Raw genomic sequence first — 23,578 nt, 5'->3', positions numbered from 1 at the left:
ATGATTGCTAAACTGACGCTCCTGAGCCTGACTGTGCCAACGTTGCTGCTGGTGATGCCTCTCATTGCTTACGTCCTCCTTCGCACGGCCTCGAAACTCCGTGCAGCCATCAGGTAGCCCAGCCACAACCTCCTACAGCCATTATGAATATAGGCGAAGCTTTGCTGGGCACAATTGTATCCATCATCACGCGCTGTAACTGCTGCTTCTGCATCAAGTATCGCCAAATAAGGTCAACGCAGGGCGTCTTGCAGTCGCAAGCAACTCTTGCTACCCCTGGTCAGCACGTACCGCACATTTCATGCCCACATACCATCTTGGTACAAATTTTATCCACTGCAGGTCGCTCAAGAGGCTGGAGACGGTGGCTCGCTCGCCGTTGCATTGCCTCCTTGCGGGGGCCGTTGGCGGAGGTGCTACGTTGCGGGCTTTCAGGTAAATTCCCTTGCTACCGTTCGGCTGGACGTCACTTTGTGGTAGGAACTTTCTTTGGAGGTATTAGAGGCTGAGCCACGCAATGCAAGCGGGCGTTAAGTGCCCGTGCATTCTCCAAGCCTCCAGGGTGATTGCTGTAGAACAAGAACACATTTAGGCTCGGTGTTCGGTCCCTCTCTGTGCAGCCTTCGCGCCGTTCCTTAGATACTTCAACTTACGACACACTTTTGTAGCGTAGTGCTTCGGCCTTACGTATAACATTCTACACTAGTGCTCCAGAATCCAATCCTACTAGCCGTCTTTTAGGTGCTCGGATGACAACACGCCACCCCTCAGGCCTCTAGTTGTTTCCCATTGACGAGCAGCGACAAATACCGAGCCAGACACAATTGCTAAGTGTCCCTAATGGGTTGAAGAGAACGCTGTTGGGCAGGAATTGTCAAATAGGCATTTTCAGAATTCCCTGTAAGCGCCTTTTTTTGTTTGATCTGTTGCTCTTTTGTACCTCCAGGGCAGAGCGGCGTTACTTTGACCGCTGTGTAGCCGCGCTGCTGCTCTACGGCAACACTTCCTACTTAAATACCTGTCTGCAGGCGTGGCTGGCTCTCCGCTTGCAGCTTATTGGGGCCTCCCTCCAGGCGTTGCTTCTCGCGGCAGTGGCATTGCCCCTTTACTTCTGGCCTGAACGCCTGGAGCAGGTCAGGGAAATCTAGGAAGGCTATCAGGCTCGTTGACAATATGCAAGCTTTACTTGGGCTCCACGAGTCTCTCAAACGCATTCTGGCTCTCAGCGAGCAAGTGGTGCCTCCCGCCTTTCTAGCAATTTCCCTTTGCAGTACAGCCGTGTGTGTTCCCGCCGCGTTAACCTGTGCAGGTACGGGGCGAGATGGCTGGCCTCATGGCCCTCAGTCTGTATTCGGTGTCTCCTCTCGTGCGGCTCCTCACCCAGAGCATTACCACCTTTGTGCGCCTGGAGGTGCAAATGGTTTCTGTAGAGAGGATTCGCGACTACTTGCTCGTAGGCAGCACTTGTAAACTGCCCGCGAGGGGTCCGCGGGAATAATCAGAGCAGCGAAGACACTAAGAAAGGCAGACTTCTTCGCGAACCCGCATTCATCCATCATAGGATCTTCCCAGACAGGACAACAAATGGTTGACTGGTCTACCCATCCATCTGTTTCTCTTCATAGCACCTTCCTTTACCTCATGTCGAACTGGTGTCTTCCACATGCAACGTGCTGCTGCACTCAGGTTCCAGCAGAGGACCCCAACTACGACGTAATCACAGGCCTTCCATGGCATCCCATCACCTCTAAGCCTGCAGCGCCGTCCTCCTCCTGGTTACCCTGGCTAAGCTGGCGCAGGCGGCTTAAGAAAGATGCGAAAACCACGCAACTGCCTGTATTTGTTGACAATGAAGAGCAGCAGCCGCTGTTAAAGCAGCGCCGGCAGCCTGAAACGTGCCCTGACTGCTCCGAGCCAAGAGCCCTTCTCTATCTTGGCGCACTTTCGTCTCCCCCACCTCCAGCTTTTAGGCGCTCTGCAGCAGCTGCAGCAGGCGCTCTCGCTGTCCATGAGACTCTCGCGTGCCTTCGGGGGCGGGGAGGCCCCTTGTCGGCTTCGTTTGCGGTTGGTGATCTCTGCACCAAAGGCACTATGAACAAGCAGCTTTCAACGCCGTTTCCTGACTCCGTGTCGCTGGGCTTTAGAACGCGGGGTCGAATAGACTTTGAGAATGTTACTGTGGCCTACAGGTGCGTCGTTTGCCCCGCAAGGCTCCTCTCCCCTTTGACCGTCATACGCCCCCCTCAGAGCAGAGCAGAGGCAGAATCTACCCCGTACAGAGCGTCTCTGTCCCTTCGGGTACTGCGGTTGTTCGCACTGCGTGCCCTCCTCTAAGGCTGGCCCCCATACTCTGACGCAGATGTGGAGGCTTGGAGTCTAGCGTCTTGTGATGGTGGTGTGTGACTGCAGTTCTTGCAGCCCGCCTGCAGTGCGAGGCGTCTCTTTGACGATTCATCCCGGGGAGGCGGTAGGCATTGTCGGCAGGACTGGGGCTGGTAAGAGCACTTTGCTGCTGGCCTTGACACGGATGGTTCCCTACACGGGGGTGATCAAAATAGACGGCGTTGACATACAAAAATTGCCGGTACACGTGCTGCGTTCTCGGCTGGCGTATGTTCCCCAAGTGCCGACGCTCTTCTCTGGCACCATTCGATCCAACTTGGATCCGGTAGGCGCACGCACAGACGCCGAGCTGTTCGAGGCCCTCCGTCTCTGCAGACTGGATCAGGTGGTGAAGGCACTGCCTCAGGTAGGCTGATGATGAGACGCTTCCTGTCACCTCTTGTTGCTTTGTAAAAGGCGGCCTCTACGGAAGCTGCAACGCATGCTAGAGCGAGCATGAGAGACGCATGATGTACGTTGTGCATGCAGGCCCTGGACACCCCTATTGCCACCGTGGACGAGGCTTCTTCCGTTGAATTCCGTATTCGGAGGTCTCGCAGAATTCAGGGGGGTCCGGCTTGCCTGCCACAAAACACAGAGTCTCTGTAGTTGTCGTGCTTTTGCAGCTGCGTTTGACTTCGAGGCTTCTGCCGCTGCGTCTCTTGGTCCTGTGTGCCTGCGGATGGCGCCACCTACAGATCACTTGAGGATGGCCTTCATGCCATGTCGAAAAGCGTATTGATGTTGCATTCCTCGTGCATGCTCACACCCAAATCAAGAATTCAATGCGGAATTTTCTGCCGTGTATAGCGTGTCTGTCCTGTGTGTCAGCCTCTCCTTTTCTCTACCTCAGGCACCCGTGTGCGCCTGGCCTCTCCGACCATGGCCTCCTCTGCACAGCATGAGGAAGGCGCTGTGCAGCCCAGGAGGCGCGAAGTATCCCCCTTTTTAGCACGGGAAGGCCCCATGGGAAGCGCTGCCCTGATGACTCCTCCCGTCCACGAGCGTCCATGGAACCGCGGCAACTCTAAGCCTTCTGGTGGGGGAGGTAGCCAGAGTATTCGCCTGTCTATTGGGCAGAAGCAGCTTCTCTGTTTTTGCAGAGCCATTCTACGGGACGCCCCTATATTGTGCCTTGATGAGGCAAACAGCGCAATGGACAGCTCTGTGGAAGAAGAGGTCCTCGTTCCGGTTATCAAGTGGTGCTTGAGGTAAGCGCGAGCCAACGCACATGCCACTTGAAACGGACTGTTTGCTGCAGTAAGTGCAGGCAATTCCCTAGTAGCTAGGCGCTCGCGTCTTGGGGTGCCTGGCGTCCCTGCGGTGCTGATCGACCCTCCTACCGCCTGCGACGAAAGGCGCTGGCTGCATGCGCCATGTCTGGCTGTGCGGGGGATGCGCATGCAGGAGGGGCAGCGTTCTGATCGTCTCTCACCGCTTGCAGCACCTGCCATCTCTATGCCACCGCGTTGGCGTAGTAGGCGAGGGGCAGCTGCTGGAGTTTGCACCTCCCCGCAGCCTTCTGAAGGACAAAACGTCGCGTTTCCATGCCCTATATTTGGCTTCAAGGGCCTCTCCTGGTTCGTCTCCTAGCAGTTGAAGTTCGGCTCCTTCGTCAGCTCCCCTTTCGAAGACGTCCACACCGCAAGGACTCTCTCCTTTCTTACTGAGAGGTTTCGTGTACTTGGCACTGCCAAAGTCGTACGCGCGTTCCCTTTAGTCAGTGACAAGTCAGTGGTGGCAGCGGCCCCAAAACTGCCACATTTTTTGCCTGCTTGATGACGCCTCCATGCACAGGCGAGAGGCCTGCACCTCGCCTAGCAATCTCCTTCCCCTACAATCTTTGTTAGGGACAAGCGCGCAGTATAAGAAGCCGCTTCCTTGCATCGCAGCGATGTAGCTTGTCCTTTGTAAGAGGCTGGTGTCGCCTACGTGAAGAATGTGATCCGCTTCCTACGGATAGTGCCTCCGTCCATTTAGATACCAGCACTCTCTTTTAAGCTAGGTGCCACCTTCATAGGAGGCCTGTGCATTTATTTACAACTCAAATATGATTTCAAAGTCACCGAAATACCCACCCTGCGGGGCTGGCCGGGGAGCAAGGCCCCTAGTGCAAATGTGTGAGGCGTTTTTGAGCGATGGGCAAGTCTGTATTTGGAAGCAAACTCACTGCCGCACTTTAGGCTACGCACACCCAGCAAGACAGATTCCGCTTGAACGCGTACTGCCAGAGTCACGCAGCCACTATCTTTTTTAAGAGACAGCATCCGTTGAAGACCCCCTCAGGGGTGGTGGCAGCTGGCAGCTCCACAACTTCCCAGTGTTTAACACAAGGCATGCACCTGCCACTAGCTCTGCTGTGAGGGAGCTGCATTTTGTTCGGAGGCGTTGCCTAAGCTAACCGGCAGGCGAGGAGCGGCAACCGACGTACCACACTGTCGACGCGGTAAGCAAGCAAATACCCCATATATTGTATGTAACAAAGAAATACCATGCAGTGAGGCACTCCTAACAGGCCCCCAAAGGGAGGCGGCTGCTGCAGCTCGTGTCAACTACTCCCCTTTTAACGTATCTTAACCTAAAGCCTCCGTAATAAAAGCACACATTTGCTGTTGTTATCGCCAATCCCATCAACTAAATTGGATTTCGCGGTCTACCTGGGGCCGCTGCTGAATGGAAGGCTGCTGTGTCAACCCCGAAGCCGCAGCAGCAGTGGCGGCAGCTGCAGCAGCAACTGCTGCAGCTGCTGCAGTATTGCCACTGCTCGGCGTAGGAGCGCTGATGATCGTAGGACTGTTGAAATCCTCACGAGGACTTGAAGGCCTCCTATGGGCTGCCATGACTCCCTTTCGCGCGTCTCGCTGGATCCACGTATTTTCGACTCCTGCTCTCCAGAGGCAGTAGAAAACGGGCAAAAGCAGCAGAGCAGCGCCGCTGAGCAACAGCAGCACGAACGCCATGTTAGCCCCCGCTGGTCTCACCTTTTCACACATCAATTCAGCCACCGGCTGGGCCTCACTGCGCACAATGTGACAGTCCAAGTTGTTCGCTGCAGTCGCGTAGTCCACCCCAGCTAAGCGAAAGACGCGGCTGCGGCTCTCAAAAAACGGGCGAAGCTCCGCCCATAGTGCCTCCAACTGAAAGGCAGGCAGGCAGGCAGGCAGGCAACACAACATAATTACTCGTAGCTATCAGATACTTCCCAATAATGCGCGCATGAGAATGCTCCTTAATTGCTTTCGCCTTTCAGGGGCCTCCTCTGTCGGCACTCCCTTGTCGCGTCTACTACCCCCCCCACCCATCCCCCGCCTTGTGCTGCCCATATGCCCATACAAATCCACCCTCTACATTATGATACATGCTCGTCTCTAGTATGATCGCATGAGGAAATCTGAAGCTAGGCGTATATCTTCCTGTATCTATATATACGCGTGTGTATGTGTATGTGTGTGTACGTGTCTGTCCGTGTCTGCTTTCAACTCCATGCCTATCCAGTACAAGCCTCCTGCTGCGCCCTCCCTCATCAGGCCTTTCTAATTGGATAACGGAGGTGTCTGTCGCTTTGTGCGCTTTCAACGCGCTCAAACATAGGGTGTTGCGAAACATACTCAAGACGAGCAGCAGCCGCTCCTGGCACCCTAACGCTTGCAATCTGGCTGCTGTATTTACCTGCGCATGCAGCTTGCGAAGCAGCTTGTGCGTTGCCTCCTGCACCTCCTGAAAGTTGCAAGAAGTCCACTGTATGGGAGCCTCGGGGGATGCCACCTCTTCGGGGCATGCAAAGGAACGCGCGGCTTCCTCCCTCAAGCTCTCTTTCACAGCAGCCCACCAAACTGCATTCGTGAAGCGGCGCTGCTCCTCCGCTGAGCCTTTTTCCGCTGCCAATTTCGCCACAAGGGGAGAGTCTGCGTCGAAGAATGCGTCGATTGTCAAGCCGGATTCTCTGCTCTCGCTCTCGCGTGTGTCGCCGCCATGCAATGAAGCGAGAACAAAAGGTGCTACCAGCTCCTCTACATCCTCCATGCCGTATACCACGAGGCCCCCCTCCCCACTCGACGAGGCCCCCCCCGGGGAACCCTGCATCATACACTGATCCAGCAGAAGCTCACGAAGCTTCTTGCGCTGACGCGTCTGCCTCCGCCTTCTTTCTCGCTGCTGATCCCGTGAGACGTCATCACCTCCCCTCCTTTTGGAAGCCTGAGCTTCCGAGCTCGCTCTGCCCGTCAGACGAACGATGGACTGCAAAATCTGCATCTTTTGTGCCTCAGACTTCCCCTTTGCCAGCTGTACCACCTCGCTCAAGGCGCCGTCCACAAGCCGCTTGGCAAACGCAGCCTCCGCCTTCCTGCTGTCTCTGCTGCCTTGCAGCTCACCCAGAGCCTGCTGCAAGGAAGCGGAGAGACGCCCTGCCGCTCCAGGATCAGGGTCCAGCGCATGCAACACCGCTGCCAACTCAGCCTTGGGCTCCCACTCCTCCGTCTGCAGCAGCAGCACTGGCGCTTTCCACGAGGAGGAGGAAGACGACGCCTGACTGCTGGCTGCTCCGGAAGGGCCTGCCGCCACTGCCACAGGAGAACCCACACCCAGATAGCTGAGCTTCACGGTGCGCTGCTTGTCTTGAAGGCCGCTGCAGAGAATTTCTCTGTACGTAAATAGCCGATCCTCCAGTGCCTACACACACACACACACACGAACCCCATTTTCAGTCCACATACAACATTCCAAGTTCGATGCTCCTGCTGCAGCAGTAGCGTCCCGCACGCTCCTCCAAAGAGGCCAAACCTGCGCTCCCTTCTCCCCCCCGCCCCCCGCCAGCAAAGACGCTCGCTCGCACAAACCAGACACGAACTTTCTGACACTGCGTGACGCCTGTCCAGTCCCCTCACCTCCTCCTCTAGAGCGACAGGATCGAGCAGGAAGAGCCAGTAGGTGTCTTCCAAGAGCTGCAACTCCGCTGCAGCATCCTGCAGCTCAAGAGATAAAAGCCGGGCCGCTCGCGCCTCGCTCTGCATTGCCCAGCTACTCATCTTTTCCATCTCCTTCCCCGCGCTTACAAGTTCTGCGCCGCATACGCGCTTTTGCAAATCACCGGCTCGCAATCGCCATTACTTGCACACATGTAGAAGTCGCAAGCAGAAAGGACTCGCTGTACATCGCGCGCAGGCAGCGGCCCCTACAGGTACCCCTACAAGACGCAGAGGATCTACGACTGGCATGTATGTACTCGCTTAAAGATGGGTGCCTGCATGCGCATGCATGCGGAGGAAGCGAAATAGAGACACAAGGTCGCAGAACAAAGCCCTCTAAATACGCATCGGGGGGCCTAATCGCAAAAGGTGCTCTCATATTAGCCACTGGAGGTGTACTTTTCTACAGCAGGAAGGCAGCAGCAAATAGAGCAGGACCATTCATTCCAAGAACCGTCACCAGGTTCCTCTCCTTGGATGGGAGAAAGCAGGCAGCCAGCACTTGAGCCATGAGAGAGGAGGCCTTTGAAGCGTCCCCTGCCGAAACCTCAACACCCCCTTGTTCTGGCCAGAAATAACGCAGCAGATCATCAATGTCCTCCTCCCCCTTTACAAACTCTCCAGTGTATATACACCCATCTGTTAGCAGCGCCGTACTGGCCAGAAAAACCCCACTGGCTACCAGAGCTGTATACGCAGCATGCAGCGCAGCGCACATGCATATGTTCCCACTCGAATATACATACACATATTCGTACGAAGACACATATACATGCATGCACACATGCAGATATATATATATATGTGCGCAGATACATGCAAAAGCAATACGCGGAGCAGGCGCATGATGGAGAGGAACTAGCGACAAGAAAAGACATGGCAATTTGATTGTAGGGATAAGTCTTGATGGTGGCAATGTTTAGCACAGACGCAGAGCATTCTGCAGTGCAACTGGGAGGTGGATATGCACCTGCAGCGGCAATTACAATCATCAAGAGTGAGCAGCCGCAGCTCATAGCCTTTTTATCAACAAGATCCTGCTTCTTGCAGCAGCACATGCAGCAGAGGTACATAGAAGCGAGCAGCAGCAAGGACGCCAGTAGGCTGAAGGCGACGAGTAAGGCCTGCAAAAAGCAGCACAACGCAAGCTCTGCAGCAACTTCTTCCCACATTTGTTCCTCGGGTTCGCGCCGATGCAACCCCAAACTGAGAAAGACAGACAGAGACAGAGAGAGACAGAGACAGAGAGAGACACAGACAAGCAGACAGACAAACAGAAAGAAAGACAGAGACAGAGAGAGAGACAGAGAGACAGAGACACACAGAAAGAAAGACAGAGAGACAGACAGACAGAGAAAGACAGAGACAAACAGACACAAGCATACAGACAGAGAGAGAAAACCCGAGACACACAAGTCTCTTCTCTGCGTTTGTTCTCTGTATCCTGGCACGCAAAATGGATCCGCTGTGCCTTGTTTGCTCACCCAGAAGAGCGGCTCGCTGATGCGAGGTAGCGGCTCAAGGGCGGAATGGGCCTGTGCCAGCGTCTCGTAGACAGCTACCTTCGCCTGCTGCAGCTGCTCTGCAGACACGAATGTGCCTGTTCGAGCCAAGACATCCTCGATTTCACCTGCAAGTTGCTCTGATGCCGACGTTATCATTGTGAGGCCCTCAGGAAGCAAATTCCCAAGGGTTTCCCACGAACTCAGCAGGGAGGCGGAGCCTCCAGCCACAAGCGAAAGGTGGTAGCTTGGCTGTTGAGAAGGCGCCTCACTGCTTCTTTGCACGCGTTTCACCGTGGTGCCGCTATTCAGTGGGTTAAATAACATCTGGTCGTATAAAGCAGGTGCACAGCGCAACACCGGGCAACACCCAAATCGAAACACACACACAGACACGCACACACACAGACACGCACACACACACAAGCTGTCTACTGAGCTCTACAGTGCCTTTCGTGCTCTAAACATCAGCACATCCCAAGAATTTCAAACTACAGGCGTCTGGCCTCGTGCATCGAGCGTGGCGCATGCCACTGTGCTCTCCCACTTCCTGGAGTGTGCGGAGATCCTTCTTGACATTCACTACCTTCTTCTTTATGCGGGTTGCCAGGGTACCCCCAAGTCGCAGCTCATTGGGAAGGAAATCTGGCCGTTTTTTATCTAAAGCCGCTAGGAGGCTTTCGAAACTGCGACGCAATCATCACACAAGACGTGTGCGAACAGCCGGCACCGCGATCAGGTGTTTTGAAGTCCGCAGGTGTCGGCGTTTGCCATGGCTACGGTTCCTCTTGTTATTTCCGTTGGCATCGCTGGTTTTGCCAACCTGCGTAGACGAGAGACTGTAGCTGCAGAAGCGAACTCTCGGCTCTCTCAGGAGTTCACTGTGGGGAGCAGCAGCAGCACCGCTCCGCTCCCAACACCACCAGCACCCATGCGTAAGCCGCTGCATCTTGAACGCGAGTACCAGCTGCAAGGCGTCTGGCAGCCACCCCCGTTCCAGTAGCAGCAGCATTCACAGTAGTTAGCAGCAGCATTCACAGCAGCTAGTGGCAGCATTCACAGTAGTTAGCAGCAGGTTTCACATAAGTTAGCAGCAGCATTCACAGTAGTTAGCAGCAGGCTTCACAGTAGTTAGCAGCGGCATTGTACGGAACCGATATGGGCAAGGCAGGCAGATGTGTGGAGGCCTCCCCATCAGCTGCCGCAGCAAAGGCTGCAAGAACAGCTTAGCTTACTAGTCCAGAGCGGGGACTACCCCAATAAATCCCGTCCGCTTAGGCTCCGCTGCGTCATCAGCTGCTTCAGCATGAGCTTCCTGCAGGTGTCTTGCGGCTGTACGGCCCATGTCTGTACCAGCATAGGAGACTTAGAGCGAACTGTGGTCGCCTTTATGGATAACGGCTACAACCCTGTGCGAAGCAAACTGCCTTCTAAGCACCGAAAGCGAGGCACGGAAGGCAAGGGTTGCCGGGGGAGGGGGGGGGAGGGGGGGAAGAGGGTTCTGTGCAAGGTTTTCTCCCGCGAATGGAGCGACGAGTGTCGGAACCACGGTGTTGCTCACTCAGTTCCTCAGGGGGAAGAAACACCGCAGACAGCGTTCGAACCCCACCTGGCGCTGCAGGAAGTAGGCTTTGGTCCGCCTGTGTGAGGTCATCGGCAACGGCCAGGGAGGGTGCAGCGAGAAAGGGGGAAGAAGCGACAAAAGACGAAAAGTACGACGCGGGAATACGGCGGCTCTCCGATGCCGAAGATTCTACGCCACTTGAAAATGCCTGCCCGTTCATAATGGTCGAGGCCGCCTGGGCCGTGGAGCACATGAGCTGGGAGAGCTGTGCATGCAGATCGATTATGACATAAATTCCCACTCCCAAGCACGCCAACGCGATGAGGGTCGTCAGGAAAAGCGTGAGATACCTTAAACCCATGCAGGAACGCCGCGGAACCAACATGCGGCGGCCTCCGCGGCACTGAGACTCCGAAGCGGTGGTACTGCTGCCGCTCGAGTCATAATGCTCTAATCTATTGAAATGACGCTTTGAAAGCTTGAAACACGGGCGGATCCAGCATAAACAACTGCACACTCTGTGCCGCAACAGAAAGACAAAGTCCCGCAGTTGCCAACCGTGTGGATACGCGAACACGCATGTGTTGAATAAGGGAGGCACTGAGGATCTCCTTACTTGCGGCAGCACTTGTGGTTCCGGAAAAAAAAAACGAGCAGAAGTAGGGGCAGCAACACTCCAGCTACTACGAGGCCTGCGAACCCAGGAAGAAGGTAGTAAGGCATTGACCCCAAGTAGGCACGGCTCAGGCTCGTTGCAGGCGGAGCCGTTTGGTCTGCCTGCATCGAATAAGGCATTTGTAGATCCACCTCCTGCAAGATGCGAAGGTGCCCTTCATGAAGGGGATGCGGAGCTGGCAGGATGCCTCCATGAAAGGGGAGTAAAGGACTGTTTTGACTGTTCACGGTCGAGACAGACTGTCCATGAAGACCATCTTTTTTTTTCTGCCATTCCGATCCTTTCACAATAAAGTGAAATCGCTCCACGTGGGCCTTTCTGCTCCTCGTAATTGCATTGGGGAGGGCCACGCTTAACCCACTCTTATTCATGCAAACATCGAAAACGGAGCGTATTGACTGTAGACACACCCAGTTGCAAAGATCCACAACAGCAGACAGTGACGAAAGCAAAATACAAATGCAGGCAAAGAAGGGCCTCTAACTAAGTGATGTGACCATTAAGGGCAGAGGCTTACTGCAGGAATAGCTGAGGTGTTGGGATATCGTACAACCTTGCAGGTTGCGTCTCTGAAGTGATCCAACCACGGGACATGCTGCTCATCGGGAGCTTTCATGCAGTCCGAGGCTATTGAGCATGTGTAGCGTACAATTCCTTCTGATTCAGCCTCGGGGGTCTCACCCACCGTGGCAAGAAAGCCATGATTCTCGGATTCCATCACTTCTGTGTGCACACGGGATTGTGAAATTAGCAGATGAGTCAGGCTTGCTCGCAAGACATATCTTAAGCGCAAAACCCTGACCGATATGCCGGACACTTTGTTAAGTGCCAAACATTCGACATTCGAAATTCTGTGTGCGCCCCCGACCAGCTGACCCAGTCCACTGGCTCTGCTCCTTGCCGACTTCTGCAGGAAGTAGTCAGCCAGATGAAAACTCAAGGAAAATTACTATCTATTCTAACCGAGAAGAATTCGGATGCACAGGAAGTCACTTGCACAAGACGACGCAGGTCTGTTGAATTCACTGAAACATGGGCATTCTGACAGCCCTAAACAGCCGGCGAGAGCTGCATCGCTATTAATTGTACGCTTACTGCGCGCTAAAATTGCCAAAAATTGTGGAAGGATGGACGGGAGCATGCTTCATAGAGCAATGGGGGAATGCTCTCTGATGTGGGCATGGAGTACGCTTCGAGTGGCAGTGGAAACCCGCAGCCGTGGAAACATAAGACGTACGACGTTTCGTGAATAACACACCAAATTATCACAGTTTTCAAAAAAAAGAACGCGGAATATTGCGACGACCCACGATAGTTTGCTCCACCGAGACTACTTCAACGAGCCAGCAGCCGTTTTCAAGCACACACTACTGTTCAGCACATCGAGACTCGTACAACGTTGCAAGCCAAAAATATTTGTTAAATATCGTTGAATACATACGCCTTGGATCAAAAGGGCCAAGACAATGATTTGTGCCACCTGGAACCGGCTGGATCGTGTTGCATGGACGCTCACCAACTACTGCGCGACACATACTGCTGTTTGAAACGCTGCATTTTACCAGACATGGCATCTTTTTAGCCATTCTGTAGCTTGCACTTTTTCGTGGCATCAATAGTAACGACAAGAAAATGATGATCATCACCACGAATACCAAACCTCAGCCCTGGTGTATGCTCACCTGAAATAAACACTGCAGCGGACGCTCCGAACCCACGTCACTGATTTCAGTGCTTCGTCCAAGGCTCTTCTACGGGATTTTCTGATGCTACCCTCATAATGTGGATGATTGTCTTTTTTCTCGCCCTCTGCAGCGCCCAGGTCACTAGGGTCTACGCAAAGGCCATCGCTGACGGCTACACACAGATCGGGCATCCATTCCGATTCGATAAACAAGTTGCCTTCGCACCTTCCGCAGAAGAGTTGACCTCAGAAGTATGGTGGCCAGCTACTGGAAGACCACCTCTACGAAAAAACCAGCGCCCGTACGAAGAAGCTGTATTCGAACTTGCAATTTATTCTGGGTTGTATGTCAATCCCCGTTAGGCACTTGGACCAAACATTCGACGTCGCCATGCATACAGATATATCTTTTCCTAATCCTTTTGAGCAGCCTGAAAAATGCGTTGCATTTTCTAGGTAACTCATTATTCTCTTCGTCATGCGTTACCCACCAAACAAGACAGCTGATGTACATACAGTCTATCACATTCGTGGATTTGTGATCCGGACCAGCTGCTTTCTCCACAGGAACAAGCGTTTGTTGAGGCTCGCCTGCTCAAACTACGCGATACTGCTCAGAGCAACTGTAATGACTCACAGAAGTACTACCAGGTTAGGAACGGTTCAGCTACGTCGGTTTTACTCTAATAATCTTCGAGTACAGGTTGCAGTCGCCGTAGCATCCGATATTGTTGTAAACGAGAACGAGACACCACAAGAGGCGACGGACCGTTTTGCCGAATCGTTGCTCAGGTATTTCGAGAGTTCCACTTTTTGTGATGAGCATTCTGAACGGAAGCTCCCTTTCCAGACGCTGGGGTGTGGGCAACAAGGGGTGCCATGATGGAATTGTTTTGGCCTTTGTGAAGAACCTCAAAACCGTCAGCCTGGCCACCAGAGGTTCGACGCATATTGACCTTTCAAAACGCATGCCATACCTTGATGGGCAATCCCAGAAAATGTCGATGCACGCGTTGCAAGTCCCACATTCAAGGCACATGTCCAGCGTTCAATGAATCACGTATTCCTTGCGACCGACTCCCCTGCCGCAGCGGTGGCAGCCGGAGTGGATCTAGTAAACCAGTATCTCCCTCGTGCAGCCACTGGTAAGTATTCGTATGAGAGGTTCCGCCTGTGTCACTAAGGTGTCATTCGTATTTCAGGTTTGAGTTGGACTGCTACGATCCTTTTGACGCTAGCAGGGGTCTACCTTGCTTCTGTTGTCGGAGTCTACTACTCTCTGAACAATTTGATGACAAAGAGTTACACTGTCGAGGAATAGCTCCAGAAACCTAAAATCCTTTTAAAAATAAGTCCTTTCTTTTTTGAAAGTAATATTTTAGCTTGGTGGAAGATACCCGAGCCACAAAAAAACACGATATTCAAGTGATTCCTCCATCGTGGGGGCATATGTTGTCCTCAACCCTTTGCTACCTTTACGTGGATGTACAAAAACACTTTGTGTCCCCATAACTGTTCAAGCTTGTAGGTGACGTTCTTCCGCATTTGCAAAAGAATGCGTCCCCTAATCCCACAGATCATCTTCGCCACTTGGTCGCTCTTCACTAGCAGCTCCTGCAGGAAGTGTTACGCAAAGCAGGGGGCCATCGATTACGATCATATACAAGGACAGCCGTGGAAAATTCACATGCTGTCACAACGATCGGTAGCTCCAAGCATACCTGCTCAATCACCACCGAGCCATCTTCTTGGGTAGCCCATCCAACTGTTTCTTGTGTCACACGATAAGGGACATCTTTGTTGAACCAGCAAAACAAGTATGTCCTGTGAAAGCAGCAAAGCACTGCAGCACATCCGTGGATCTGATGCCTTTAACTCCTTGGTCCATGAAGTGTAGAGTGTTGAGGTGGTTTCAAGGAGGGCCCTGCGTAACCTTTGGTCCGACTTACCGTATTAGTTCCTCAACTTGTTGTACCTTTGACAGGCTTGTCCGCTGGCACGTTCACATTGCATTACAAGTGTAGCAGTCAATTGTCATTAGGACGAGCTCATTCAGAGCTATTTGTCACTACCTGGCTGCACCTTGCTACTAGTGCGAGCTGCCACCCACCATATCTGAAGGATACGTCCAGGGTCGCGAGACAGCCTGGTTGAAGAGGTAATCCATGAGCAACTCTGTCCCCCGTCTATATTTAGCAGAAACGTGAAATGCCCTCTGAAAATGTCCGTGGGACCTGTAGCACACGGTCATTTTTGCTCGACAGAGTAAACGGGCATACTGTGGTGCAAACTTGCACGTATCGTTACCCCGCCGTTGCTCAGGAAATTTTCCTACCCAAATTCTTTTTCGCGGGCATAAATCCATCTTGGATGCGATGCCAGATCAATCTGAATACGCACGTATTAGCATTCGATTAGGCCATGAGGAATCCTATCAGCAACTGACAGCGCTGGGAACCCTCACACTTTGCGATCCTGTACCTTGTTGAGGCATAAAATAATGGGTATTGTGCGTGCGCCGCCATCCACCTCAGCATAGCTGCTGTCAAGGGCCAATCGCTGCCTCAAAGTTCCCGAAATTCCGGCCTCCCGCATCTCATATAACGATGGAGAACATGCGACCACACTGGTCGGCTCCTCGCGTGAGCGCGCTGTGAAGTCGCCTGGTCCGTAAGACCCTGCGCAACACAAAATGCACCTCGGCCCAGGATATATGCGCGTGAACAAGACAGAAAGCATCACGTCAAGGGCAATGTTTTGAGGTGTCGAATTCATGACATTGCAAAAGCACTGAGACTGCATCGTTGACGTGTCTTCAAAAGCTTGCCAGAGTGCTGAAATCCGGATAGCGCAAGAGACGGCTTCGGCGCAATTGCGCGAACTACATTGAAAATATTCTGCGTGGGACGCTTGACCGTATCCACAACGAGAATGCCCAAGTCGGCGTCTTCCTAGTACATCACTCGCCAGCATAAGCACGCCTTGAATGCGCAGAGATTCAGTGTCCGATCAGAGGCAAGTAAAGGGGAATACGGCTTATGTTAAATGACCTACATAGCCCCGCCATGCGGCATTCACAAGATCCCTGCAAAATGTCTTTTTCGGATGAGATTCAATGATGCCTGCATTGAGCATGCGCAAGCCGAACGGGCACAGTGATTGCGCTTGTAATATTCCACCCCACAATTGCGCTCATTTCATCAGTGCCGGTTGAACCAACCCTCGAGGCCCACTTGTTCCTACCAAATTGCAGCGTGCGCCTTTATTTTTTGCCTAGGAGCGTTTCTACTCGTGAGCATGCAAACGAATCTAACCTGGGGCATCGACGAATATGAGTTGGTTATTTCCCTTCGTCACCATTCCACGGAAGTCTGTTCTGCGGGCAAAAGAGCGAGCAATCCCAAAGAAGACACTTATAGCATGAGTTGTTCCTTTCCAATTGCCAGGCTAGGCATAGTCAGTCTGCTGGCGAGGGTTCTGTCTCACCTAGTTGTGTTCACTTTGTTGGATACAGCCGAAACAGTAACGCCGAGAAATGCATTTAGCAAAGAGCTCTTCCCAGCATTTGGAGGACCGATGAGAGCAACGGTGAGGGACTTGGGGTGTGAAGGTTGGATGGGAGCATCCCAAGAAACAAATTGCGCCTGAGGGAGCAGCCCCGAAAAACGCAGTCACAAAAATCATCGCTCTGGATCATACATTTTGAGCTGACAACACAAGATACAAGAACTGTCTCAAGCTAATTAGCAAGGGGAGATCTGCTGCTGAAGCCGTACCTCAGCGGGAATTACACCTCTCACCAATGGCCGATGTACCGGGAGGCGAGGGCGAGATGCACCGAATGTAGATCTGGGTTCTACACAGAGCACGATCAACGATAGCTTCACATAACGCCAATCAGCCGTAAAGTCTCTACCTCAAAGCGACAGATTCTCAAGAGTTCCACTCAAACGGGCTGTACGCTGCTTAGAAACTGACGCTATGGAAGAATACAGTAGAATCCAGTGCTCACTGCCTGCTTACCCACGGCATCGTTAGTGGCTTGTTGAGCGGTAGCTTCTTCTGGGATTGAAAGAAGCGAGGAGCCTTTGACAATCTCATTTCGTGCCTGAAGATCGGAAAACCGCGCACGCTTTGCAAGATCCGTCGACCGAAGAGTCTCGCGTTACTCTCTGATCCTTCCACCCAAGTACAAAATGCTGCTGGTGCAGTCCGTCAAAACCCACTCTGTGATAGCGATCCATTATCGAAAAGGACCGGACTTGTACCAGCTGCTCGAGGCACGCATGGTGGCATGAACGTGATTGGCCAATGTGGCTGAGCTTGACGCCCTCGTTGCACTGCTGCCGAAAGCTTGTATCCCATCTTAAAGGGTCAAACTTACAATACCTCAACCATCTGTTCAGTTTGGAGTGGCGTCTAAAACTTCGTTTATGACTCATAGAAGCTCGACCGTTCGCCTGGGCTGTACGGCTGCTGGTGCACAGAGCATCGATTGGTGGAGTTGCCCATAAAGTAACCCCACATCTATTTCGCGGCCCACAGACCACAGTGCGTGCACTGGGAGCTTCTGTTGGTGGACAGGAATTTTGGTTTACCCTCAGGAGTCGCGTGGGGTGGGCAAGATGCTTGAAAGCCCACACCGCAGGAAGCCGACGTGCGGCTTCGCCTGCGCTCTCCTGAGCTGCATGAGTTATCATCTGTAGCAAGACAGTGTGGCACATTGGTAATCATTTAAAAATAGATTTGAGTTCGAGGTACGAGGCATTCACCCTGTGCCGCCGACGGCTCCACATGCAAAAGGCCCAGACCGGAGCGTCCTCAGAGCGGCTCGACAACACAGCGCTGCAGAGAATACATTTGTGAATAGCGTGCCTCAAACGCGTACTTTATCTCTTCCATATCTTAAAATGGTACCTAGGCTACTATATTCAAGCACATCTCCTTTGAGGCAGTGCACCGTTGCAGCTTTAACTCGCCCTGTCTTTAGCGGGTTCCGCTGTCAGCAGACTGTACCAGAAGGAATGTAAAAAATAGATCCTTATGCCTTTTGAAATGACTAAGGACATCTCCACATCGGATACTAATTGTGCAGCCCCTCTTGTATCCTTCAGGCGCCGTCGGCCGAGACACAAATACAAAGCCGATCATATGTGCACGGGGCAGCAGGCATAATCAACTGTTCTACGCACTGACTGAGTTCCTTCCAGTTCAGGGTCCGTATGGGTCCCAATGGAATACTTGTCTGAGCTGAGGGCAGTGCTCTTCGTGGCGAGCAGTGTGTATCGTCCACTATGCGGATGCCTGACTTCTGTACAGTGGTTCTAGCAACGCGTTGACTATCAAGCCACGCAAAGCAAAGTTTGTCACCTTTTGCGATGAGAGGAGGGTGGCAAAGCATACCCTGGTTGTGGGTACCAAAGCCACCCTTCTTAGGTCATTACGCTCTTAGCTGAGAAGCTTAAAGCCTCTAAAAACGCGGGCAGCACTTTTCTGTATGGGCACAGAGGCTAGCGCTGTAGGAATATTCTCTGGTTCCTCCTGCCACAGCTTGTGGCCAATGTGGTTCTTTTTCAGTTTGTCCTGAAGTTTCAGCAATTCAGCTTCATTTGCAACTTGCAATACCACGGTCCGCATGCTGCTCCCTGCAGCCAAGTATCTTCTTGCGGTCTCCTTGTCAGCCTCCATGGCAAGACCCAAAGCATCCACCCTGCAATGATGCAGCAGCACAAATGTGGCAGCTGCAAAGCTCGAAAATGCAAAGTGCATGAATTCAGAAACGGCACCAAAATCCCAGAAGCTGCTAGGATGCTGATAGTGTACACAGGGCGCTCGGCAACAGCATCCGCGCCCGCAGTTTGAGGCAGCGACAGTTCTCGACTATTATGATGGCTGCGTTGGCATTGCGATAGATCCAGAAATACGAGCTTTGGTATTTCTGTGGTGTGCCGATGCGGTAATAGGGGGGCTCACGCAGCATGGCACGCCTGGGCAACAACGGCGCCGAGAGGCCACTTAAGCTCAGTGGCTAAGTCCTGGCGTAGCACTACATACTGAATTAAGGGATCGTTCTGCGTTGTCGACAGTTTTTCCTGCGCAATCGTATCTGCAGGAGCAAATCCGGCCTGTGGATCTGTTGAGTTCTGCATTAGTCGGAAGGTCGTACGCACAACGCTTCTCCCTGCGCCTGAATGTTCGAATGTGCGCTCCGCAAGGCGTCGTCCTAGAGCATCAAACGGATTCCAGTAGCATGCACACGGCTGAACGTGGGTGCCTAAAACCTTGTCAACTTGTTTAGTTGAAGGGGTAGAAAAACCTGACTGCACAGATGCCGCAGTTGCTTGCGCATATGCCGCTCGGGTTACCGGGCCACCAAGAGCGAGGGCTGAACCTGAAAAAGCTGTGCTTGAAAGGGCATAAGTGAGAGGGGTTTTCCCGTAAAGGATTCCTCCCTGTACGGTGTAACTTTCAACTAGGAAACGTCTCGCCGCATGCAGAAAACTGAGCATTGGCTTTCACACAGGGCCAAGAAATTCCAACAAAAGGATAACTGAGTGCAGCAATGCTTGAAACAAAACAGAAAAGGAGATCCTGCGCGGACTTCAAGAGTCACACAGAGAAAAATATCCTCGTTTCTGTTGTTGGCTGTCGTTCACATCGTCCAGGGAAGCCCTGGCTCCTTCATCCATCAACGAGAGAACGATAAAGAGCCCTATCCTGCCGAGAAAAGTACAATTAATTACACCATTATGTTACACTTTTACAGGACCATGGGCTCTAAGGGCCCCACTACAGGAGGCACTGAGTATGGCCAGCCTGCGGTGACCAAGCTGTACAATGCAGCTACAAAGTTCTGACCATATTTCACAATTTTAGTGTAATAGTTTCCAACAAGATAGATATTTCTCCGGCATTTTTTCTGCTGAGGTGCTCTGTAAATAAAGTAACAGTCACCATGCAGCGATGTCCAACCTGGCTGCGGAGGGATCCTGTTCAAATTGTCCTACTTGCTGCCATGTTCTAGCATTTTAGTACTTTTTCGTTCGCTTGCCCTGCTCACTCAACTCAAGAGATATCGGGAAAGTCAAAAAACGGTATATTTTTGAATCCTATTGTGTCACCCATCAGTCGTCGCCAGCAGCCATTCTAAGAGAAATGCTGCCCCTCACATAGGCGATCGCTAGAAAGTACATGTAACCAATTTAAATAGCCACGTACTTAAGTAGCGTTGGTGTCTAAGTGATGATGTGCTATCAGACCATACATGGGGTCGCTAAAATATGGCCTCTTGCAGTCACCCCGCGTCTTGCCCATGGAAAGCCTACGTGTTACCCCGTGTCACGTTACTCTATTCTTGGCTCCGCCTCTGTTGAAGTAAGCCGTAAGCTAGTAATCGTAAGTGAAACAAGTTGATATGCAAGCGTTCACACGGCAGTTCCAATGCGTGGACATCAGAAGAATCCACCTTTTTCGAATTAAAATACACCGAAAAGGGTTCCCCTCCGCCCCCCTCCCCCTCCCAAGTCAATCTTTCTTGTGGAACTAACTGATCTAGTTGGCAAGATATCACGCCCCATTTGTGCCTCGCCCTTGAAGTAGGACGTTATGAGGGCCATGGGTGCCGAATGATTTGACGAAGCCGCCCGTGTCTCGGTAATTCACTACTTCCACATACATGAGACCTAAAGACATCGAGCTGCATGCCGTGTTCGACACCTACGTCGTATCCCACAGGAGCTAGACAGGAAAAGGAAAGCTATTCGAGAAGCCCAAAACCTTAGCGTCGCTGTGAAGTTTTCGGACGAGGGCGGAGATCCTCTTCCTTCATCTGCAAGGAACCAAACGCGCAAATTTTAAGACGAATTTTTCGCAGCCGTAGCTTGTTGCCAAGATCAACAGGAGGAATTTTGAAGATATTCCGAGAGACAAGGGTACTATGGCGTAATCGAGGAGCGGTAAGGGCATATCCCTACTGCGTGGATGTAGACGTGGTGCCCCTTGGCCAATTCCTGCTGATCTGGGCCCTGAAAAAGCACAGTGGAGACCGAACGCCCTGCTGCACAGCATTTCTTAAGCTCAGTGGCACTGGCACAATTTGAACCTGACACCCTTTGCGAAGAGGGAGCTGTGGGGCTTGCCTTGTTCCAGTCGTACGACACCGCATACGCCAGTGCTGTGGACGTCGGATCGTACTTCAAATCCGCGATCGGAGCGCCCGCGGACTCGAAAGTCTTGAGTCTGTCATCCAAAACATCATCGCAATTTCATTGTAGCATAGCATGTTCCCAATGGATGCGACATGCACAAAGCATATGGGCGCACTGTATCCTGACAAAAAACTTACTTTTGCCTTGAGTCTTTATCCCAGCAGATGATCACACCGTCAGCACCCTGAATCGCAGCAGTACAGCCATGAAAAAGGTGTCTTGGAGAGGAAAGGCCAGCGAAAGCGGTGCGTTGTCGCTGCACCCTTCCGTTCGAGTGGGGCCACCTTGAAACTATCGAACCATACCCCTTCAGCAGGCGAACGCGAACAAAGCATACTACGAAGGACTTCCATGAGACGTACACCAGTACTGAAGGATTTGAGCTTGTTAAAGGAGATCGCATTCACAGAGAATATCTGCATTCCCTGTTGAGGCACATCCTGGCGGTGGCACCGATAGCTAAAGTCCATGCTTCTGCAAAAATACACCCGGCAGGAAGGCTCCAAGCCTCGCACTTGCACTGATCCAGGAAGCAGCGCCACTAAAAAAGGCGTTTGAATCTCAGGATTCTTGCCTTTCCATTACACTTGTGCTGCGGTGGCCGTAGATGTTCACTGAAGTGAGCCCACGATCTCGAAACTCACTTGTGCTCTTCCTTGATGTAGACAATGCTGCACCTGCCCTCCACGCTGCCGATAACAGCTCCTGGAGACTGAGAAGCGTCGTCGGGGAAGAATGCAATAGAACGGTTCTGCATTTTCTGGTACTGAGACCCTGCCCGCGTAACGATAGGTATCGAGGATGCAGCTGCAGCACTGGGAGTTGTAGCAGCGAAGGCAGACTGGCCCTGCTGCAGAATACGAGGGATGTTTAGAATCAAGCAGTCGCGGAAAGTGTCGCATATTCCCAAGAAACAGTCATGAAAGGCTGCTTTGCATATCTGCACACGCGAAGAAGCAGACAAACAGCCAAATCCGTACAATGCAGACCTCTTGCATATGCACGCGGAAGAAACACACACAGAACAACTGGCATACTCAGAAATACGCCGAGCTTTTGCCGTCTCGCATCCCAGCAAAAATAGCGTTACTGACACTGGAGGCAGAGGCTGCAAGAAATGTGATCACGAGGGCAGTATATGTGTAGAGCTGAAGTGCCGGTTTACTTTTGCGCCAACATTTTGCTGCCAAACGGGATTAGGCTGCTTTCCATCCCACATTTTTACAACGCCATCCCAGCTAGCTGCAGCATCAACAACACTTACATAGTTACGCGCATACAGGTCTAGGCAGGCAGCTTGCAGCAGGCCAGGCATGTTTCTGAGATCGATGAGAAGCACCGCTACAGTATATCTACCGCGACAAGTGCATTGCGAAGGAAGGAACAAGCGGCACTGCTCGAAACTTAAGACGATATCCTTTAAGCAACTCTATCACTGGTAGTACTACTACACGCATTAACATGTAGAGCCACCAGCTGCCACACGGCAAGGCCCACTGCTTATGACCAGCTTGAACATAGGATTCCACGCCACGAAATTCACGGGGGAATCATGCTGAATCCGCACACACGAACGCAGGTATAAATACGCCATCTAACAATCTAGAGGCAGATCGGTTTCACGGGCTAGGGCATGAAGTTACTGGACACCTTAAACACTTGAAGCTGATCTGGCAGTGTAGCGTTTTCTTACTTGACCAATAACCTGCCCAGTAGATCGGCCGCTGATGAGGTCGTAAGCCTTGACCTGTTTATCACAGCCACCTGTTAGCAGCATTTGCGTGGTCTGAAATTAAAACATTCATGCGAAAAATACGCAAGTACCGTAGGAACAAGAACCCCCACACTCCAACGCCGAAGGCGCGCGACTTGCACATGCACATTTCCATCATGTGGGCTCCTACAGCTCTTTCGAGCCTCAGCAGCACTTACATCCCCAAAACAGCAAGAAAGGACAGGAGCCGTCTCAGTGAAAAGTGACTGAGGGTTTCCCTTGTACACGATGGGGGCAGTCGAGCCGAACGGCGCAGGCTGATTCGTGATTTGCCACACCCGGCAGGTTCGGTCCCAGGAGGCACACGCAAGAGCCTGCCCGTCTCCAGACTGAGTGTCACAATTCCACAGCACTTGCAGTGAAAACTCTCAAAGAAAGGCGAGGTGGAGAAGATCAAACTTCTTGCCCCCCATGTACAGCCGCGGGTGTTCCTTCTGCACCTGACCAGGAGGCCTCAGTGCTTACCCATGCGAGCTGAGAAACTGAGTCAGAGGGACCATTGGGTAGCTCTGACGAATTCTTCTTTGAGTAGTAGTTGACCTGGTCCGTTTGGGCCGAAGATCGTCCGAAATTGAATGCCATCTTGCTCGTGTATGGACCCTCCACCAAGAACGAGCACGGCGATCCTCTTGAACACAGCCCTGCACTACTGTAGTGTACTCGCAGAAATATCCCTTGGTCCCCCGGGAAGCGGGTGTGGAGAGGTTGGCGAAACAACACTTGCGTTCACAGGCCCCTGAAACAACTGGCCTGCAGCTGGTGTATCCGCCAATGCTTTCGCAGGGTGTTACGAAGGGTAAAAGAGCTGCACAGTTACAAGCC

At 52.4% G+C, this 23,578-nt stretch overlaps 6 protein-coding genes across 6 annotated transcripts; 2 read left to right on the top strand and 4 right to left on the bottom strand.

Moving 5' to 3' along the window:
* On the top strand, positions 1 to 3,982 carry LOC34621827. Its single transcript, XM_026333863.1, has 9 exons — positions 1 to 113; positions 343 to 435; positions 947 to 1,133; positions 1,310 to 1,453; positions 1,687 to 2,189; positions 2,410 to 2,749; positions 2,872 to 2,953; positions 3,236 to 3,593; positions 3,790 to 3,982. The coding sequence occupies exons 1-9, from the start codon at positions 1 to 3 to the stop codon at positions 3,980 to 3,982; spliced, it is 2,013 nt and encodes a 670-aa protein (XP_026189648.1).
* A 1,030-nt stretch (positions 3,983 to 5,012) lies between these two features.
* Positions 5,013 to 11,809, bottom strand: LOC34621828. Its single transcript, XM_026333862.1, has 11 exons — positions 11,609 to 11,809; positions 11,032 to 11,489; positions 10,290 to 10,933; positions 10,087 to 10,216; positions 9,318 to 9,537; positions 8,834 to 9,178; positions 8,320 to 8,473; positions 7,788 to 8,036; positions 7,269 to 7,441; positions 6,052 to 7,053; positions 5,013 to 5,519 (listed from the first exon to the last, which is right to left on the bottom strand). Exons 1-11 carry the CDS (start codon positions 11,807 to 11,809, stop codon positions 5,013 to 5,015), a joined length of 4,083 nt encoding a protein of 1,360 aa, XP_026189647.1.
* Positions 11,810 to 12,871: 1,062 nt separating this feature from the next.
* LOC113146450 lies at positions 12,872 to 14,096 on the top strand. Its single transcript, XM_026333833.1, has 7 exons — positions 12,872 to 13,077; positions 13,139 to 13,231; positions 13,294 to 13,426; positions 13,479 to 13,567; positions 13,626 to 13,714; positions 13,771 to 13,920; positions 13,978 to 14,096. The coding sequence occupies exons 1-7, from the start codon at positions 12,872 to 12,874 to the stop codon at positions 14,094 to 14,096; spliced, it is 879 nt and encodes a 292-aa protein (XP_026189618.1).
* A 137-nt stretch (positions 14,097 to 14,233) lies between these two features.
* Positions 14,234 to 17,475, bottom strand: LOC34621338 (GTPase Era). Its single transcript, XM_026333861.1, has 14 exons — positions 17,236 to 17,475; positions 17,033 to 17,128; positions 16,799 to 16,883; positions 16,552 to 16,685; positions 16,262 to 16,419; positions 16,090 to 16,151; positions 15,830 to 15,897; positions 15,603 to 15,726; positions 15,257 to 15,426; positions 15,111 to 15,163; positions 14,886 to 15,009; positions 14,725 to 14,768; positions 14,497 to 14,599; positions 14,234 to 14,389 (listed from the first exon to the last, which is right to left on the bottom strand). The coding sequence occupies exons 1-14, from the start codon at positions 17,473 to 17,475 to the stop codon at positions 14,234 to 14,236; spliced, it is 1,617 nt and encodes a 538-aa protein (XP_026189646.1).
* A 748-nt stretch (positions 17,476 to 18,223) lies between these two features.
* Positions 18,224 to 19,284, bottom strand: LOC113146456. Its single transcript, XM_026333860.1, has 2 exons — positions 18,749 to 19,284; positions 18,224 to 18,485 (listed from the first exon to the last, which is right to left on the bottom strand). The coding sequence occupies exons 1-2, from the start codon at positions 19,282 to 19,284 to the stop codon at positions 18,224 to 18,226; spliced, it is 798 nt and encodes a 265-aa protein (XP_026189645.1).
* A 1,268-nt stretch (positions 19,285 to 20,552) lies between these two features.
* LOC34621339 (protein RAE1) lies at positions 20,553 to 23,338 on the bottom strand. Its single transcript, XM_026333835.1, has 10 exons — positions 23,222 to 23,338; positions 22,915 to 23,085; positions 22,676 to 22,768; positions 22,480 to 22,537; positions 22,148 to 22,224; positions 21,627 to 21,922; positions 21,361 to 21,456; positions 20,935 to 21,013; positions 20,749 to 20,799; positions 20,553 to 20,603 (listed from the first exon to the last, which is right to left on the bottom strand). Exons 1-10 carry the CDS (start codon positions 23,336 to 23,338, stop codon positions 20,553 to 20,555), a joined length of 1,089 nt encoding a protein of 362 aa, XP_026189620.1.
* Between the last annotated feature and the right edge of the window lie 240 nt (positions 23,339 to 23,578).

The sequence above is a fragment of the Cyclospora cayetanensis genome, unplaced genomic scaffold, assembly GCF_002999335.1.
Source record: "Cyclospora cayetanensis isolate NF1_C8 unplaced genomic scaffold, CcayRef3 CcayRef3_contig_31, whole genome shotgun sequence".
NCBI classification, from domain to species: domain Eukaryota; phylum Apicomplexa; class Conoidasida; order Eucoccidiorida; family Eimeriidae; genus Cyclospora; species Cyclospora cayetanensis.
The sequence above is the reverse complement of the archived record's forward strand: the minus strand, read 5'-3'. Positions and strand labels throughout refer to the sequence as shown.